Source organism: Caretta caretta, chromosome 1 (assembly GCF_965140235.1).
Source record: "Caretta caretta isolate rCarCar2 chromosome 1, rCarCar1.hap1, whole genome shotgun sequence".
Classification (NCBI taxonomy): Eukaryota; Metazoa; Chordata; order Testudines; family Cheloniidae; genus Caretta; species Caretta caretta.
In genome coordinates, this window is record NC_134206.1 from 150,038,722 (window position 1) to 150,059,502 (window position 20,781).

The window sequence follows — 20,781 nt, forward strand, 5'->3', positions numbered from 1 at the left end:
AAAACATGTTCACACTACTACAGTTTTTCTGTTGGCTTTACTTCAGCTTTCTGTTTAGTTTCCTGAAAGCAAACCTCTCTCTCCCCAGTTCATTTCTAGTCTGCATTGTACAGTTTTTTTAATATGTAGTACTCCTCTTCCCCTCTCTGTCCCCAAGAAGCAGAGGCAGCTGCAGTGAACTGCTTCTTTCTAAGGCACTTGCCTGGCCTGAGTTCAGGCATTTTAAGGAAGCAGATGTGCAGGAAGCTAATGAATGCCACTTGTTTTCACCGAACTTTCTGATTAAAAATAGTCCCAGGGCCAGGGTAAGTTTGGTACTAGGGATATAATATAAAAGGCAGATATTCCTTTAAAGCCATTCGGGGAAACCTGGCTGAAGGGATTTAAAAAAGAAACAAAACAAAACTCAGCTCTCCTGGAGTCTCACTGTGGAAGTGAGAGAAGATGAATTAGTAAGAGCTGAACACGAGCTCCCAATGTGATGCTGTGGCAAACAAAAACAAATGCCATCCTGGGATGCATAAACAGGGAAATCTCAAGTAGGAGGAGAGACGGTTATTTTACCTCTGCATTTGGTGACTGCTTCTGCAGTAATGAGTCCAGTTCCAGTGCTCACAATTCAAGAAGGATGTTGATAAACTGGAGAGAGTTCAGAGAAGAGCCAGGAGAGTGATTAAAGGATTAGCAAGACAGGGTGGGTGAGGAAATACCTTTAATGGTATCAACTTTTGTTGATGAAAGAGACCAAGCTTGTGCAAACAAGAAAGGATTAGAAAACATGACTTATAGTGATAAATTCAAAGAGCTCCATCTAGTTATTTTAAAAAGAAGGTTAAAGGGTGACTTGATTACAGACTGTAAATATCGACAAGGGAAATAAATTTTTAACTTTGGGCTCTTCAATCTAGCAACAAAAGATATAACATGATCCAATGGCTGGAAGATGAAGCTAGACAAATTCACTTTGGAAATAAGCATTAAAATTTATGCATGAGAGTAAACAAACATTGGAACATGTTATCAAGGTTTGTGGTGGATTCTCTACCTCTGAGAAATTTTTAAACCAAGATTGGATTATATTTTTTTCTCTAAAACATATGCTCTATGAATTTCTATGGCCTGTGTTACACAGGAAGTTAGAGCTGATGATCAGAATGGTCCCTCCTGGCCTTCGAATCTATGAAAGAGGAACACATTACTGAGCAACCAGACTAGTCTGTAGCCTTGAACCTTAAGGGTTGAGGAAAGGGATCCTAGGACAATGACAACCATCAAAACCCTTATATTTACTGTTAACTTGTATGTCGAAGCAGATTGTGCCTCTTCAGCATGGTTGACTCCTGCTGTGTTTGACATCAACAAACCATTTTGTTCAGAGAATATCATTTTGATTTTAGCTTTCTATGCAGGAAACCTACGCTCTAGGATAACATACTTGCCAATGCTACACAAGGATATGTACCCTGAAAATAAACTACCAGCATATCTCTCTGTCTCTCAGGAGTCAAAGAAGAGCAACTGTGCAATAGTCTGTTAAGTGCAGACAAAGTGTCAGTAGAGAAAAGGAGATTATACACCTCGGGATCTCTACTCCAAAAAGCCTCTTTAAAATAACCAGAAAATAGGGTATGAGAAATATCTGCTGAGCACAAAGCAGGGTAACAATGCAATTTAAAAAAAAAAAAAGGAGGAGGAAAGGAAGAAATCATATGAGGGACTGGAGAGTCGGTCAGGAATCGCCACTCCACTGAGCACAGTAGCCTCTGGATGTACTATATGTGGGCATTCAGCTGCTCATAGAGGTGTCTCACTTCTTCCAACTCCAGCAAGAGGGAGTCAATATTCCTACCCACCAATCTCATTCGGTTACGTACCACACGGCTCTCTGAATCTTTTAAAAGTTCTAATTGGCAGGGAAAACATTAGATAAGCTGCATAACATGGCTGTCAGATAAGCGATAGCTTCACCAAATTCTCAAAGAGCACTAAATTTTTTAAATTATTAAGAAATGTAGTTATTTTATAATCAAGCATAGCAGAAGGTGGACAAGTAGAATTTGTGCCAGGGCTGATATATTTTCATGACAATTTTGCAAGGGTACTTTAACTCCTTACTTTTTCACCTTTCCTGTTGTTGCTTCAGATACTGGGGGCAGAAGTGGTTGGTGGGTCTATGAAAGAATAAAATGTGGAAGGTCCCTAAGATATCAGACTTTTATAAACAGAATAGAGATAAGGGTATAAAGGACATTACAGAAGGATCTGTGCTAGGACTCAGAACACTGAGGAATGGATAACTATCCAGCCACTAAAATAAACCCCTAAACCTCTCATGCAAGGATCTCAATGGAGTTTTACAAATAATATTGCTAGGCTAAATTATCTGTTTGAGATAAGTATTTACACATTCAACAGGTAAGTGAAATGAGGCACAGAGAAAGGCATCAAATGCTGGGGTAATGGGTGAAGCATAAGGCCTCAAAAGGCATGACTAGCTTGAAATGATATGGCACGTTAGTGGCACTGCAAAAGCAAGAATAGAACTCAGGAGTCCTCCCCAATCTTCTGCTGTAACCAGTGAAGCACATTTCCACTTCCTTTGTATTTAGAGAAATAAACTAACGAAGTATATGGACACAACTGTTGCCCAATGATCATGTAACAGAAAGTGGGGCTCAGCCTGAAAAATGCTGAAAGTATAAATCAATAATGCACTCATTATTACACAGCAAGTGTATACTGTGTAATGTATACTTATGTATATTTTAAAAGTTATGTCTAATCATTTCAAACTGATTTGCCAGATCTACTGGGAGTCACCAAAAATAACTTTTCAAAAAATATTATAATTGAAATCACAGTAAAATGGTATTTCTAAAACCTTTCTGCATACTGTATGTGATGTTTTCTGATGTGTAGAATGCTAAATCTATTTGTTGAATTACAATTTAAAAATATGAAAACTCAGCTGAACATCTCCGCTCTGGTGGAATACAAAACAAGATCCTGTAGTATGTTTTAGAAAATATTTCTTCGGAACAAGAAAAAAAGGATGATGCTTTTAAAGGGAAAAAATATTGGTAGAAATAGAATAGGCTGCTTTGCATGTGCTATAGAACTAAGCAGACAGTAAAATGTTCTTAATGGATTACTATTGTATTCAGAAAACCATTCTTAATACTGTTCCATAAAAATAATATTATGAGATGCAAGTGAAAGAAGACGGAGTTTTAAAATGTGGCACTTCAGAAACAATATGTATGCCTAATTCCCATTAATGTCAATGGGAATTTATATGAAAGTTTGTAGTAAAAATTCCAAAGGTTAAAGTTTCTGAACTATGTTGGGTATTACGGGATGTCTTCTTTTTCTTTGCTTGTTGTTTCTCCACTTTTGTGCAAAGGATAGGATTGGAGCAGTACAAGTAGTTTGCCAAAAAAAAAAAAAAACTAGACTCACATTGGTCACTCTGTTTAAGTTAATCACCAAGCTATGTTTCCATCATTCACTCAGCCTCTCTCCTTATCACCTCTAATTCATGTCCAAGGAACAGGCATCAAAGGGCATTTTCACGTGATGATTGTTCATTCACATTAATATAAGGAAAATCACAGCAGGTTCATGGTTTGCTGAATGGTTAGTACTTGATTTTCAGCAAAGTGGAGTACTCAAAATTCCAGTCAATGGGAGCTGTGGGTACTCAGCAGTTTTCAGGCAGGAAAAGCTTGTGCACATATGTATGCACAGGGCCCTACCAAATTCATGGCCATGAAAAACATGTCACACACTGTGAAAACTGGTCTTTGGTGTACTCTTACCCTATACTATACAGACTTCACAGGGGAGACCCGCATTTCTCAAACGGGGGGTCCCGACCCAAAAGGGGGTTGCAGCAGCATTGCAAGGTTATTTTGGAGCATTGTGATATTGCCACCCTTACTTCTGCACTGCCTTCAGAGCTGGGTGTCGGGACAGTGGTGGCTGCTGGCCAAGGGCTCCGCTCTGAAGGCAACAGTACAGAAGTAAGGGTAGCAATACTATACCAGGCCATCCTTACTTCTGCGCCATTTCTGCTGGCAGCGGCGCTGCCTTCCGAGCTGGGCTCCTGGCCAGCAGCTGTTGCTCTCTGGCCGCCTAGCTCTGAAGGCAGCGCCACCACCAGCAGCACACAGAAGTAAGGGTGGCAATACACAACTGCCCTAATATAACCTTGTGACACCCCTCCCCCCCCCCCACCACACACACACTGTCCCCTCGTGTGTCAGGATCCCTACAAGTACAAGACTGAAGCTTCAGATTTAAATATCTGAATTAATGAAATTTAGGATTTTAAAAATCCTATGACCGTGAAATTGACCAAAATGCACCGTGAATTTGGTGGGGCCTTATGTATGTGTAAAGAATCCATGCCTGAATATGCAATCAGTCAGTACAGTCAATGGTACAGCTTGAACCAAAGACAACCTTCTACCGGAAAAAGCAGGAGCCCCTATCACTTGAAGTGAAAAATGGCATGTTTAACTGCCAGATTGCAGCAGACTGCATAATCTCTGGAATCAGGCACTACGAAGATATGATTGCATGCTTACACACTAGGTAATTTTCCACATGAATGGATTCAGCATATGCAGTATGTGCTTCCACTGAACATTATTCCCTATACAGAAGAGAACATTCACTTTTTTGAACGTCTGGGCCACAGATGCTTGTTTACTAATGGGCTCTGAAAGAGAAACAGAGAAGGGGATAGGTCCAGTGGAGAAGTAGGGAGAGAAAGGGAAAGGAAAAGCCAGGAGAGAGGGGATGGGAAAAGAGAGGGGTGGCAGAGAGCATGTTAGGGAGAGAAAGAATGGGATAAACCAGTGGTGGAGAAGAAAAAAAAACCCAGGATGGGCCTGATGGGGTGAGAGAGAGAGAGAAATGGAATAAGGTATTAGGGAGAAAGACAATGGGATGGGGAATATTGAATAAGATGCAGGGATGGGAGAAGGTGAATGAGACAAATGAAGGGTCAAATGGGAATGGAGAGTGAATGACAATAGCTGGACTGAATTTCAGGGAAGAGATCAGAAATGGAAGAGAATGGACACAAGTCCATGTGTATGGGGAGAATGAAGAGGCTGCACTCATAAGTGTTATACTCTGTAAACCTGTTATTCCACACACAGAATGTACAAAAATAATAGAGGGAACAATGGTCGAGATCCAACATCCCTCTGACAGCTCATCTGCACCTAGAGCAAACTGCAGTGCTGATAGACCACCCTAAGAATGTTTTTCTTTTGACAGTTGCTACATTGGTCCTTCAGAATATTGAATGAGGGTGGTTGTGAGTGTGTCAGGGGATTGACTGTGTGCTCTGTATCAGCAGTATCGCCCAATGGAGATGCTCCAAGTCCAGGGCATAACACCAAGGGTCAGTTATGGTTTGGGGTAGCATCACTCACTCCAGGAGTCTAAAGGCCACTTTGCCTAGCAGGAATTGCTCCAGGTTGTGTCGATCACTGGTTTTGGGGTAAGGGGGAGGAATCCCAGGTTCCAACCCAGCTTGAAGCAGTGGACCTTTTACAGGGCCAGGGGCATGATACCCCTAAACACACTCCCTGGGTCACTTCCTACCCTTGTTCCAGTGCCTTTGGCACCATCTTGGGCTGGAATTGTGATCCTGCCTGTGTTTCCTGCTGATCTGTCCCTAAAGTCTCCTCCTCTGGCAATGGCAAGTAAGTCATCATGCGGTCGACAGGCTTCCAGTTGTTTGGCTATAAGGCTGCTGGTGGTTTCTCGGTGGAAGGCTGCTGCAGCTGACTGCTCTCTTCCGTGGTCAGCTCAGACTAAGCTGAGTCACTCCCTTTTAAATGCTCCCTCCACTGGGAGCATGCCCAGCAGAGGCAATAGTCAAAATCTAATGGCCCTGTATTGTTTGTCCTGTGCCAGCATCTCTCTAGAATTCTAGTTCAAGATAGAGGATAGACACCAGTCTTCCAATTAAAATGAAGTTTGCAGTCTGATACAGACACACATGGAATTCATAATCTCACACGGAATTCATACATTGTGCAGATTTCCAAAATCATTCCATAAGGAAGTAAAGGTGTCCGCGGTGGGGATGATGGTGATGCGTTATCTATCCTTAGAAAGTATCAGATGGCAAAGATGATTGCAGCCTAGGGCCTCTTAGATCCAGAGCAACTCTTTAACTCTTGCCTCACCAATGCGGGGTTGGTACACCGCATCAGAGACAGAAAAAATGAACTATTTTAGCTGCCCCTTGAATACTTGGTGAGCGTCAATGCTACCCAATTACTAAAGAAGAATTGACTGGTATAGGGGGACTCTTCACGCAGGGATCTTGCCTTTCCTATTAGTCTGCCCCACCTTCTAGCATCTGAACTGGAATCTCTCATTTCTTAAATAGCCTTTAGCTAATCCTACAGATATTGATCAATCACATACATTTGCTTTCTAAGGATAGATGACGCATCACCATCATCCCCACCGAGGACACCTTTATTTCCTTATGGAATGATTTTGGAAATCTGCACAATGTATGAATTCTGTGTGAGATTATGAATTCCATGTGTGTCTGTATCAGACTGCAAACTTCATTTTAATTGTAAGGCTGGTCTCTATCCTCTATCTTGAACTACAATTTCAGAGAGACCCTGGCACAGGACAAACAATACAGGGCCATTAGATTTTGACTATTGCCCATCCAGATGGCAAAGATGATTGCAGCCTAGGGCAACCAGTTTTTCAAGTCTCAACTCGGGAGTCGGGGGGGGAAGGAAGTCACTTTGGCAACAAAGTCATCTGGTAGGGGTCTCATCACATATTGGGGCTGATAGGGGAGTCACCTGAAGGTTTTAAAAAAGGTTTTGCGGCCATTGTTCTCCAGCTCAAGAGGAGGGAGAACACAGCACCTACAAGCCAGTGAGACAAGGGATGCCACCTACCTTCCTAAACAAAGATGAACTCCAAAGAGAAGGGTGAGCTAGTGAGGGGCATTGCCTTTAGGATATTTGTTGTTGTCAAGGTTCCTCCCCCACTCTGAACTCTAGGGTACAGATGTGGGGACCTGCATGAAAAACCTCCTAAGCTTATCTTTACCAGCTTAGGTCAAAACTTCCCCAAGGTACAAAATATTCCACCCTTTGTCCTTGGATTGGCCGCTACCACCACCAAACAAATACTGGTTACTGGGGAAGAGCTGTTTGGACGCGTCTTTCCCCCCAAAATACTTCCCAAAACCTTGCACCCCACTTCCTGGACAAGGTTTGGTAAAAAGCCTCACCAATTTGCCTAGGTGACTACAGACCCAGACCCTTGGATCTTAAGAACAATGAAAAAGCTTCAGTTTTCTTACAAGAAGACTTTTCATAAAAATAGAAGTAAACAGAAATAAAGAAATCCCCCCGGTAAAATCAGGATGGTAGATACCTTACAGGGTACTTCGATTCAAAAACAGAGAACCCCTCTAGGCAAAACCTTAAGTTACAAAAAAGATACACAGACAGAAATAGTTATTCTATTCAGCACAATTCTTTTCTCAGCCATTTAAAGAGATCATAATCTAACACATACCTAGCTAGATTACTTACTAAAAGTTCTAAGACTCCATTCTTGGTCTATCCCCAGCAGAAACCAGCATATAGACAGACACACAGACCCTTTGTTTCTCTCCCTCCTCCCAGCTTTTGAAAGTATCTTGTCTCCTCATTGGTCATTTTGGTCAGGTGCCAGCGAGGTTACCTTTAGCTTCTTAACCCTTTACAGGTGAGAGGAGCTTTCCCCTGGCCAGGAGGGATTTCAAAGGGGTTTACCCTTCCCTTTATATTTATGACAGTTGTGTTCTAAATTACCTGTATTCTCTACTGGTTTAATGTGATTGAGTCAAAGAGCAATAGTGATAAAATATGTGCAAATCATCAGTCTGTTCTTTGCTTTACAACTACTAGATGACTCATTGAAGTGATAAACCATACCTTTCAATGGGAGTCTGGAAGCTTGTATTCTAAAACTATATGTGGGTCTGAAGAGTCAGCACTGAGCATAGGCAGCAGAACAGTAGGTTTCAGCTCTCAGGATGGGGTGGTAGACAGAGGATCTGGACCCTGAAATGTGCTTAAGACTCCAAAGACAGGGGCAATGGCTGGACTCCATTCAGGTTCCGGAGGCTAAACCACCTGAGAACCCAGTGGATGGTCGCCCCCACAGTAGTCTAGTGTGAGGCCAAGAGATAGTGTTTGAACCTGTGATCTCTCAGTTCCCTCCTTGCTGGGCAGGACAGCAGTATCAATTGCAAGCAGGTGTATGTTCAAATTTGATGTGGGGCAAATGCTGAATTTGATCTTTGGATAATTGACAGGTCTTTCCATTTAATTAGCGTATTTTTAAAGGGTTGTAAAGGGCTAGGTGTTCTTATTGTACAGTAGTAAAATCAACAAATAAATATGACTGGTACAGTCACTTTCTTCATTTGATACTATTGCCAGATTATTTTATGGCAACTAGAGCTGTTGTACTCTGGTATTCAACTTCCAGAACACCCTTGCCACCTCCACGGTTTCCATACAATAAAACCATCAAAACCATGCTCACGGGTACTTGCATTAATAGCAGCACCTGTTTCTTTCCCAGAATAAAAAGGATTTGAAGAGTGAATAAAAAGTTGGAAAAGAAAAAAATTACATAAAAATACTGATCCTGCAAAGACTTATACATGTGCTTAACTTTACACACTAAGTACTATTCCCGAACTTCAGTGGAGCTATTCACAGTGCATACAACTTAAAAAGCACATAAGTCCTTGCAGGATGTATAGGCATAATGTAATGTACAAAGATAGGTTTCAGAGTAACAGCCGTGTTAGTCTGTATTCGCAAAAAGAAAAGGAGTACTTGTGGCACCTTAGAGACTAACCAATTTATTTGAGCATGAGCTTTCGTGAGCTACAGCTCACTTCATCGGATGCATACCGTGGAAACTGCAGCAGACTTTATATATACACAGAGAATATGAAACAATACCTCCTCCCACCCCACTGTCCTGCTGGCTATAGGCTCTGTGTATATATAAAGTCTGCTGCAGTTTCCACGGTATGCATCCGATGAAGTGAGCTGTAGCTCACGAAAGCTCATGCTCAAATAAATTGGTTAGTCTCTAAGGTGTCACAAGTACTCCTTTTCTTTTTGTAATGTACAAAGTTGTTCATGCAAGTTTACATTTGTTATTTCCTGACTTTTGAATATCTAATAGGACCTTCATGTTCTCCTAATGCAGTGGAACGGATTCATCTTTGTGTTATCCCTGTTTTATGCCAGTGTGACTCTACTGAAATTAAAGTAAACAGTTTTACATCACTGTAAAACTCAAGAAATGCAGTGGAGAATCAGGACCAGTATTTCTGTAATATCTATTTTTTCCTTGAAGAAAAAAGAAATTCCATAACATGGAATTATTTGTCTCCATAATGTGAAGATTGTGGTGCTGCTCTCACTCACACAACTAGTTGTATTTACTGGACACTAGTTACCTTCTGCAGACCTTAGTTGTGAGGCTTTAACCCAGTGTCAGGGCCTAATCCTGTGTCAGTGAAATCAATGGGAGTCACTCAATCTGATGCCCCAGACTTCCCGTGTGATGTGTATCTAATAACTTCAACTCACTCTGCCTGAGTCCCTGATCTGTAAAATAGGAATAATGGAATTTCCCTACACCACATGGGTGTTTTGGACATGAATACATTAAAAAGATCGGGAGGTGCTCAGATACTTATATGGCCCAAATTACCTTGGTATCTGAGACAGACAGTTTTGCCGGTGTCTTCAGTGGGACTAAAAAAAAAATCAGACCCTCAATAAGGTGTGGGTTTTGATGTCTATCAAGCAGTTTCATTCCTATATTTGAGCCAGTATAATTGCTCTGTTGCTTTCATTTCATATTTGATTTCAAAGGAACGGGTAAGAGCGACTGTAAGCGATAACCAGAAAGACAACATTTAGAGATAAAATGGCTAGAAAGAATAGTAGTTATTGTCTAAGGCGGTGAATAGTACAGTTTGTCCAAAGCCAGTGTCAAAGGCAGGCATAGATGACGAGCCTGATGTTGGTGAACTTCCCCCTAGAAAGAAATTGGTAGCAACACTCTTCAGTTTTATAATAGAAATAGGAAGAAAATCTTCTAAAACAAGTTATTGGAATATCTCCCACCATCCTTTCCTCTCACTGCCAGACTTCCAGATTTTCCTCTGGTGCTTCTCTGCCATTTTCCCACATTTGCCTGTTTAAAGATTTGTAGTTTTATTTCAAAACAAAGGAACACACATCAGGTCTGCAGACTTATGGCAGTGATGACTGTGCCTACACTTCTGCAGCAGTTCAGTCAGATTAATGCTGGATTGTGTTGGTTGCTAGAGGGTGCTAACTTCTCATAGACAAGGCCTAAGGTTCACTGCCCTCTCCTTATTGCCTGCCTCAAGTGCCTAAACAAGTTAAGTCATACTGTGCTGATGCTGCTAGGTGTATAATTAAAAACCCTATCTAACAAAGCTCTCAGCTAACGCCTGCTGTTATTATGCAAGAGCACAGAGTTGGCTATTAATGGGTGACATGACAACTCACCCGTCCTGTCCCGATAGCGGGCAGAGCACCATTTCAACATTAACATTTCTTCCAGCCCTTACCACTTTTAAAGCAACCTACAATTTAGCTTTAAAATAAAATGATCACACCAAGAATTTATTACAGAAGCAACACAGTCCAGGGGCCAAAGAACTCCATCCTGAGTTCTAGACCCTGGCTCCTCTCCAAATATAATTGGGGCAACTTAGTGCGTGTCTCATTTCCCCCCATCCCCCTAGTGTTCAAGAGCAGGTGAGAGATCTAGTCCTCTAAAAAGCTTTTTTTAATTAAGTCGGGGGGGGGGGAGAAATAGTTAACTGTCTTGCTGATAATGTCTTTTGTTTGTGCTAGTTCCAGATGTGGCTGGGCTTTATGAAGATAGGTAGAGTGAATTTTGGGGTGAAATAAACTCTATATAGAGCCCAACCACTTCATCATGCTCTTTCAGCACAGAGCTCCCCACACAACTAGGGCCAGCGTGCTGTACGACCACACAGCCTTTCTGCCCACTCACTCCAGCTGCTCCTCCAGCCCATAGACTGGAACAAAAGTCCATTCTCTTCTGCAGTGGGCATGTGGACCACTGGATGCGTATAATCATTTGCAGTTCAGTAAAGTTGAAATTCACGGGATAGGAAAATGTCACAATTATATTGCAAACTACAGCATGTCAATGTAAAAAAAATAGAACTGTAACTTCCTAAAAGTTTCATTACAAACTTGTTAATATCACTTTAATTTATAACTTCTTAGAGTCTAATTATAGGGAGTAAAAAATTATAGGGAGTATAGGGTGTGGTGGGAGGCTAGAGAAGCAAGTCCTTCTTCCAAAACTTCATGTTTAATATTGGGTAAGCATTTATCTTGGTATACTCATTTCCCTTTCACAATACAGGGGAGTTGCGAAACTTAAGTAAGCCTTCAATATAAGTTTCTTGGAGATCCTCAGATAGCTGGTGTTTTAGAAATTAAAAAAAAAAAAAAAACCCACATCATTTCCCTCACTCAAATAATCATGTAGCCTTCTTATAGTAACTTCCACTGAAAAGTGTCCCGATACTGTACAAAAGCTAACCAATGATTTTAAGATACAATAATATGTCCATGTGAGAGAGCGTGTGCACAGAATACCCAGGGGGGCCAGTGTAAAGATTTTTTCGGTATGAATCTGCGCTCGCCACATTTATGGGATGGCAAAGGCACAAATGAGTTCTAAAGATGATATCAAGAAAATAGCCAAACAATCTTTATATTACACTCTATCATGTCTATAAAATGTGCATGACAGAATGTATTATATGGAGCAGTGTAAAGGTTTCATTGCCTTTATTTAGATTTTGAAGTTCATACTTCACTTTGATAAATGGAATGTTAGAAGGATGAGCCCCAAGTTTGTGACTGTTTTTGCTTGTCTGGAGGAAGCTGTTAAGTTAACCGAGTAGCAGATGATTAATTTACACTGCAGTGGCTGTCTGTCACCACTGAAAGTTCAACTTTTCCCAAAATTTACCAAGCATAGTGACTGCAGTATAGGGGGAAGCGCATGCAGGGAAAATGGGTAGGGAAGGGAGGGGAACACCACTTACTATGAAGAATGAGGGGGGCTGCCTGTAATAAATATTTCACAGCTGTTTTATATTGTGTTTGCCTGACTGTTGTGTGCAATAGGATTACAAGGGGTTGATTCCGGCAGAGTTGACAGTACACATGTAGGCAAGCAGACAGTAGCTTCTGATAGCCCCATTTCCCGATAGGTAAAGCATCATTCATTTTGCAGGAGTACTTGTGGCACCTTAGACTAACCAATTTCTTTGAGCATAAGCTTTCATGAGCTACAGCTCACTTCATCGGATGCATTCAGTGGAAAATACAGTGGGGAGATTTATATACATAGAGAACATGAAACAATGGGTGTTATCATACACACTGTAAGGAGAGTGATCAGGTAAGGTGAGCTATTACCAGCAGGAGAGCTGGGGGGGGGGAGGAAACCTTTTGTAGTGATAATCAAGGTGGGCCATTTCCAGCAGCTGACAAGAACATCTGAGGAACAGTGGGGGGTTGAGGGTGGGGGGAAAATAGTTTTACTTTGTGTAATGACCCATCCACCCCCAGTCTCTATCCAGTTTGCAAATTAATTCCAATCAGCAGTCTCTCGTTGGAGTCTGTTTTTGAAGTTTTTTTGTTGAAGTATTGCCACTTTTAGGTCTGTAATCGAGTGACCAGAGAGATTGAAGTGTTCTCCAACTGGTTTTTGAATGTTATAATTCTTGACGTTTGATTTGTGTCCATTTATCCTTTTACGTAGAGACTGTGCAGTTTGACCAACGTACATGGCAGAGGTGCATTGCTGGCACATGATGGCATACATCACATTGGTAGATGTGCAGGTAAACGAGCCTCCGATGGTGTGGCTGATGCGATTAGCCCCTGTGATGGTGTCTCCTGAATAGATATGTGGACACAGTTGGCAACGGGCTTTGTTGCAAGGATAGGTTCCTGGGTTAGTGGTTCTGTTGTGGGGTTTGTGGTTGCTGGTGAGTATTTGCTTCAGATTGGGGGGCTGTCTGTAAGCAAGGACTGGCCTGTCTCCCAAGATCTGAGAGAGTGATGGGTCGTCCTTCAGGATAGGTTGCAAATCCTTGATGCGTTGGAGAGGTTTTAGTTGGGGGGCTGAAGGTGATGGCTAGTGGCGTTCTGTTACTTTCTTTGTTGGGCCTGTCCTGTAGTAGGTGACTTCTGGGTACTCTTCTGGCTCTGTCAATTTGTTTCTTCACTTCAGCAGGTGGGTATTGTAGCTGTAAGAATGCTTGATCGAGATCTTGTAGGCGTTTGTCTGCGGGGTTGGAGCAAATGCAATTGTATTGTAGCGCTTGGCTGTAGACAATGGATCGTGTTGTGTGGTCTGGATGAAAGCTGGAGGCATGTAGGTAGGCATAGCGGTCAGTAGGTTTCCGGTATAGGGTGGTGTTTATGTGACCATAGCTTATTAGCACCCCAGTGTCCAGGAAGTGGATCTCTTGTGTGGACTGGTCCAGGCTGAGGTTGATGGTGGGATGGAAATTGTTGAAATCATGGTGGAATTCCTCAAGGGCTTCTTTTCCATAGGTCCAGATGATGAAGATGTCATCAATATAGCACAAGTAGGGGCATTAGGGGATGAGAGCTGAGGAAGCATTGTTCTAAGCCAGCCATAAAAATGTTGGCATACTGTTGGGCCATGCGGGTACCCATGGCAGTGCCACTGATTTGAAGGTATACATTGTCCCCAAATGTGAAATAGTTATGGGTGAGGACAAAGTCACAAAGTTCAGCCACCAGGTTTGCCGTGACATTATCGAGGATACTGTTCCTGACGGCTTGTAGTCCATCTTTGTGTGGAATGTTAGTGTAGAGGGCTTCTACATCCATAGTGGCCAGGATGGTATTTTCAGGAAGATCACCAATGGATTGTAGTTTCCTCAGGAAGTCAGTGGTATCTCGAAGATAGCTGGGAGTGCTGGTAGCGTAGAGCCTGTTCTCTGTGTATATAAATCTCCCCACTGTATTTTCCACTGAATGCATCCGATGAAGTGAACTGTAGCTCACGAAAGCTTATGCTCAAATAAATTGGTTAGTCTCTAAGTTGCCACAAGTACTCCTTTTCTTTTTGTGAATACAGACTAACATGGCTGCTATTCTGAAACCGGTCGTTCATTTTGAAGGTGTACCTCTGACGCAACAACAATTTAATTCTACACAAAATAAGCCATTATTTTAAAACCAATGTTTTGCAATCAACTTTAATCTATTTGCTAAAATGATACACACTGGTTTTCCTACCTGTGACTGTGGATGAGTGCGTTGAAAGCCAATCCATCAGACCAGCTACTGGTGAAATTGATAACATTGACCTGTGGGTAATTGCGAGTTGACTGGCGGACCCAGCTCAGTAAAATCTTTTCACTATTTGTCTGTTGCAACCCAGCCATGATGTTTTTCATTACATCTTTGACCTGTATTAGGAGACAGAATTTCATCAATGGCTGAATTTATTCAAAGCAAATGCTTTTCCTGACCCAAATAAGCACCAATTCTCTTATCCTTTAGCTTGAAGTGATAACGAATGGGGTCTCATAAATAAATGAGATATAATTGACACCATTGTATAAAAGGAGCAGGGAAGTCTGACTTTGCTAAAGGGACCAGTTTTTACCTGTCTTCTTTGCTTGTGTATTGAATATATTCACTGCTACAACAACTACAAGTCCAGTTACCTGATATAAAAGGTACATTTTGGGAGTATGTTTTGCCTGGGATCATCCGGGGAGAGAGTTTATTGGACATGAGTTTTTTTTTTCTTCAACGTTTTCTTTCTTGATAGGATAAGTACAAAGGTAGGCAAGTCAATGAGGTGCATAAATGAGAGCTAAGTGTGTCCACTAGGTACAGAACAGTACCTTCTACTAGAATATAAAAGGTTATATATATATACACACACACACACAGGAGAGACGGAACACATCCATTTAAGCAGTTTTGTACAGGTTTTGTTTTCATGAGTGAGTGAGTTTAAGTACATTAATTATGAATTGCTAACCATGTTCCACTCTAATCAGAGGGACAGATATCCAGGCCTCCCACTGTTATTTCACTGTAATGAAAATTTTGAGAGCTTCCCAAAAGGACAACACTCAGTCTGATACTTTTTCAAGCTGAGAACACTTATGCATTTCCTACCCACATTCATTACTAGTTACCTTAACAGTAAGTTCTATTAAGCAGTGCCCAACTTTGATTTAAAAACAAAAACCTCCTCTAAAAGACCGCATAACCCAATGTAGTCTCTATTCTACTATGTTTCCAACCAGTATTAAGTATCTACTAGGATAAAGGACTAAATATCCAATTTGGATATTTATAACTTGTCCAATTATCCACATATGGTTTCATTCTGTACTCTTCATCAAGAAATAGCCACTGAAGAGTAATTTTTAGATTTGAAGCATTTAGCATGCATTGTCACCTCCAACATGAATCTGCCTCAATTTCGGGGAGTGTAAAAAAAAAAAAAAAAAAAAAACAGAGACATTCAATAGTTAGCATTTCATAAACATGCTAAATAACTAAAGACACAAAAGTTCTACAGTAATTCTGTATAAACACATCAGGTGCTATTTTATTATTCTTCCCCTGACATACTTCAGTCTGGATTCAATCTGCAAGATATCACATTTCCCTTAAACTTAATATTTCTTTTCCAAGTTAATTATCAGTTAGTCGAAATTTTTGAAAATATTTTAAAACAGAAAATTCTATGTGCTACATCTCTGTAAAATGACTTGTACAACTGATATTATATATTGTTTATGGGAGTTTATGCCGATGCATGTGAACTTAGAAAAGATGCATTAGAGGAAAAAAGTGCAATTAATGTAAAAGGACTAAACACTATTTAGTGGTCGGAAACTTTTGTGATAAGGTTCTGATATTTTTTTCACCTGGAGAAAGGAGCCAGTGAATGTGAGGGACAGCAGGGACAAAGGGGTAACAGATAAGATAACCAAACATATCCAGATTTGTTACTCAAACAGGGAGGATTTGTTCTTACATGTTTTATGCAATGGGAATAGACAGAGCTTAGAGAAAACATGAATTTCTGAGTGAAGCTACTCATTTTTCCATGCCTCTGGGATACATACTGCCCGAGGGGTGCACATCACATGTGATGAGGATTTTTCCCCCTAATCAGACAGTTTACAGAAAAATGTAACTGAGTTAAACCAGTGAAAACTCATGACAACATCAATTTAAAACATCTTTTACTGCTTAGCTTGTCCTGTAATTTTATAGTAATAAACTAGACAAATAAGCCAAGTTTAAAGTGATTTAAGAGTGTCCATACACAAAGTTGCACCAGTTTAACTAAATACATTTAAACATCACACCTTTAGTTAACTAAGTGCAATTTTGTATTGACAACAAAGAGAACATCAGATTCACCCTGCCATAAAAGATGAAATGTTGCAAAAGCAGCCACATGCAAAAGGGTAGATAGACTGAACGTTAAGTAATAGTCAAACTGCTGCTGAATAAAACAAGATTAACTCTGTAATACGGCCAAATGTGAGTTTAAGTTGTAACTTTGAAATTCTTCTTGTTGCTTGACAAGATGCTGACATGTATTTCAAGGTGTCCTTATACTGAGAACCGATTCACGATGAACATTGTGTTGTAGGATGTTGGTTTGGGCACCAAGGGGAGATGTGAACTTCGGTATCAGTGTACGTACACACCAAAAGCAAAATATCAGGCTCTCTTGCGGACTGTGACAAAACTCCCAGTGACTTCTGTCTGATCAAGATTTTACACATGGAATCATTTTAACCCACCACATCTGGCAGCGTTCTTTTTGCTGATTAACATTACTTTGCCAGCGATTAAAAGGTACCACTTACGTTATCTTTGATTATTCTAAAATAAAGTTAATGGAATTAAGTAGAGCTCATATGTATATAACAATCTTGAGAGGTCCGTTTAAACTAATCTCTAAAATCCTTGGGCCAGATTCTCTGTGGCCTTGCAGCTTAGATAGTTGGTTATACTAGTAGATCAAATGAGAATGGCAACATTTTACACTCACTCACTCTGCACTGCTGTAAATGGTTACACAAGGTGCATGGAAACAAAAAAAAAAAAATTAGCCTTGTGCAGTTTAATCTGATTTATACCTGTACCAGGATCTTGTGAGCTTTTAGCACATCGCTGTGACAGTCTACACCATTATGTTCACCACTTTTAAAAGACTGATAAATATTGTACAAAGTATGCCCTGTGAAGTATCATTTGAAAACTCATGATCTGCTGAATATTATTGCTCTGGTAAAATCGGTGTGGCAACATATGTAAAGATTCTACTGTATAACACTGCTGTAACATGTTCAAAAGTTAGAATGGCAGGCCCAAACCTGTTTTTCAGATACAAACACAGATATCAAAGTCAAGTGGGCTATCACTTAGTTAAGTGGCCATTCTCTGGCAGATGGGAGGTATGATGATGAAATGTAATTTGTTTTATGACATCCACAAGAGACAGTTTTTTCACCATGACTAAGCAATGAAGTTTCTAGCACAAGAAACTGAATTATAAAGAGAGGAGAAAAACCACTTGACTGCCTTCATCTCACTCATGAGATCATCAACTCTTAAAGAACTGAACTGGGGCAGGGGATGAGTCCTGGCTGGGAGGCTTTTCAGTCAGTTCAGACTGCTGTAAGCTTAGGATGAGAAAAATCTTTTGCTTTTAAAGTCACTTAAATGCTTGTTAAGCATTTATCTTTTTGTTACTTTTATAACCAATCCTGACTTTTATGCCTTGTTACTTTTAGTCACTTGAAATCTCTCTTTTTTCTTTCTGTAGTTAATAAACTTAAGTATTGTTTTATCTTAAAAAGTGTGTTTGGACTGAAGCGTGTGGTAAACTCCATTTGGTATAACATGGCTGGGGCATTTTCCTTTGATGAAATGATGGACTTCCCACAAGCTTGCATTGTCCAGTACAGTGCTGGGCAGTCCAAGATGCCCATTTTTCGGGGACAAGGCTGGGACAGATAATTTACTGGTGTTGCCCTGTATGTAGTTCATGAATGGCTGGCAGAGCATTCATGCAAAATCACTCCCAACTATTTTACAAGTCAGAGGCAGTATCTGAACAGGCTAGGACAGTGGTCCCCAACCTTTCTGTGGTAATAGCATATTCCTATTCCCAGAAGACTGTGGCGGACGCCAAACACCCCGCCGCCAAAATGCCGCCAAGAAGCGGCAAAAAGCGTTGCCGCCAAAATGCCGCCGAGAAACGGCAACATTTCTCTGTGGCATTTCAGTGGCCTGTTCTCCGGCGGCTGCACTCGGCGGCGGCATTTCGGCAGCCGGGCGGGCACCGCATTGGGGACCCCTGGCTAGGAGTTTACGTTCATACAGCAAAGCAGTGTAAAAGGCACCCCAGTTAGGAGAACTGAGGGGACACAGCTGTTCAACAGTCCAGACTGTACCCTGGGCAATGTCACATCCACAATGTGGGCAAGCACCACAGCAGTGTGGATTTGTATATTTGAGAAATACTAGACAAGACATTGGTCTCCTTCAGGTCAGAAGATCTGCACCTCTATGAAAAGATTCATGTTGTTTTACCCTTGAATCCACAAGCTAAAGAAACAGAAAAAAATGCCCTTTCAACTGGGCACATGTGGATTCCAGCTTTAAAATGATTGTACAATACTATCCCTGGCAAAATGAGCAGGGGCTCTGAATTAATCCAGAAATATGGAAATTTAATATTTTTATTCACTAGTTTATATTAGCACATACATCTTGCATTTGATAATATTTTGTTTACATTCAGGATTCTACAATCCGATATCTTCCTTAGAATCACACCACCACTTATAGGGATTTTTCATCCCATTAACATATGGAGGATATATATACTCTATCTTCATTAGCCTAATGGAAAAGCGACCTGCATAATTTTTTAATACGTCACAGCAAGAGAAGATCTAGGTGGCCAAGAAAAAATGATAAAGTTTGTTTAAGCTATCCCAAAAGAAAAATTAAGTCCTTGACATTTGAAATAACTCAGTCTTCAAATCACCCAATTCATTTGAAGCAAAGTGGTTAAGAGTCCCACCTCCCTGCCTCTCAATCGCTGTGATGAATCTTATATGACTAAATGCAAATATCAATATTATTTATATAGCACCATAGTTCTTCATGGCCATTTGTAGACATAAGGCTACAAGGAGGATTTTAAATTAGATGATTAACATAACACAAAGGGACTACAAACCATGGAGAGAGGAAGTTGAGGGAAAACAGCAGAAAAGGGGAAATAAACCTGCTCTCAGAAAAGCATTATTTACAAGGATTCAGGAAAAGTATTTTGGTTCTATGTTATGCTATTTTGTGTGTGTTTGAATATAGTCATAGATTATGGAGGACATCAGAGGTAAGAACAACAATAAAAACAAAATAAGAAGTTTTTGGAAGGGATTTCATTTCCTGACCAAGCTCAAAGAAAAGCTAGACAAAGGTCAACATAAAGCTCATGTAACAGAAGCGAATATACTAAATTTAGTATAATGTGAATTTAGGGCTGCACATGTAACTAAACCCACGTTAGTGGCACTGATGAATAATCTCCCGCTGTCAGTAGCAGACCTCCATTCTCATCTTCCTAGATCTTTCTGTAGCATTTGACCCTGTCAGCCATAGGACACCTGAGAGAGGCAACATGAATCAAGGGTAAGGCACTAAAATTGTTTAAATCCTTCTGGAAGCAGTGATGGGAAACTCCACCTGACATACTAGACCTCCCACTTGTGGAGTTCCAATAAGGATCAATTTTCTCTCCAGTCCTATTCAATATCTCAAAGCCGCTGAAGCTGGGCAAAGTTTTTCAGACAAACTAACCCCCCCCCCCACATCCATCCACCACCAACTAAAAATGAAGATTTGGGCTACCAAACTGAAAAATTGGTTGGTTGGTTGGTTACACAACTCTACGGTTCACATAGTGGCTGTATTGTCAGATGACATGAGCTCAAGTTCCAGCAATATGCAAACACACGAATCTACCTGTCCTTCATTACATATACTCATACCACCACCAAGATGGCCCACAGTAATTAAGGGCCATCACAAACCTCACCACTTTTTGCTCTAAGTGCAAGGTGCATTTCTTTGATTTCCCTTCTCTAACAAAGATTTGGCAAATTATAGACGTATATCTCTTTCTCTCTCTAAATATATACAGCCCCCCAGCCTGAAGCAAATACTCTCCAGCAACCACACACCACCCCACACACATGCACACACAAACAAACCCAGGAACATATCCTTGTAACAAAGCCAGATGCCAACTCTGTCCACATATTTATTCAAGGGACACCATCATAGGACCTAATCACATTAGCCACGCCATCAGGGGCTCGTTCACCTGCACATCTACCAATGTGATATATGCCATCATGTGCCAGCAATGCCCTCTGCCATGTACATTGGCCAAACTGGACAGTCTCTAAGAAAAAGAATAAATGGACACAAATTGGACATCAGGAACCGTAACATTCAAAAACCAGTAGGAGAACACTTCAACCTCTCTGGCCACTCAGTAAAAGATTTAAGG

General features: G+C 40.8%; 1 protein-coding gene across 11 annotated transcripts in view; it reads right to left on the reverse strand.

Moving 5' to 3' along the window:
- Nucleotides 1-20,781, reverse strand: part of DMD (dystrophin) — a 2,122,534-nt gene that overhangs the window by 1,484,704 nt on the left and 617,049 nt on the right. For all 11 annotated transcript variants that reach the window (XM_075132091.1, XM_048863664.2, XM_048863629.2 and 8 more), the window contains exon 6: nucleotides 14,442-14,614. In XM_075132091.1, the coding sequence (XP_074988192.1) occupies nucleotides 14,442-14,614 (173 nt within the window). The remainder of the gene's footprint in view (nucleotides 1-14,441; nucleotides 14,615-20,781) is intronic.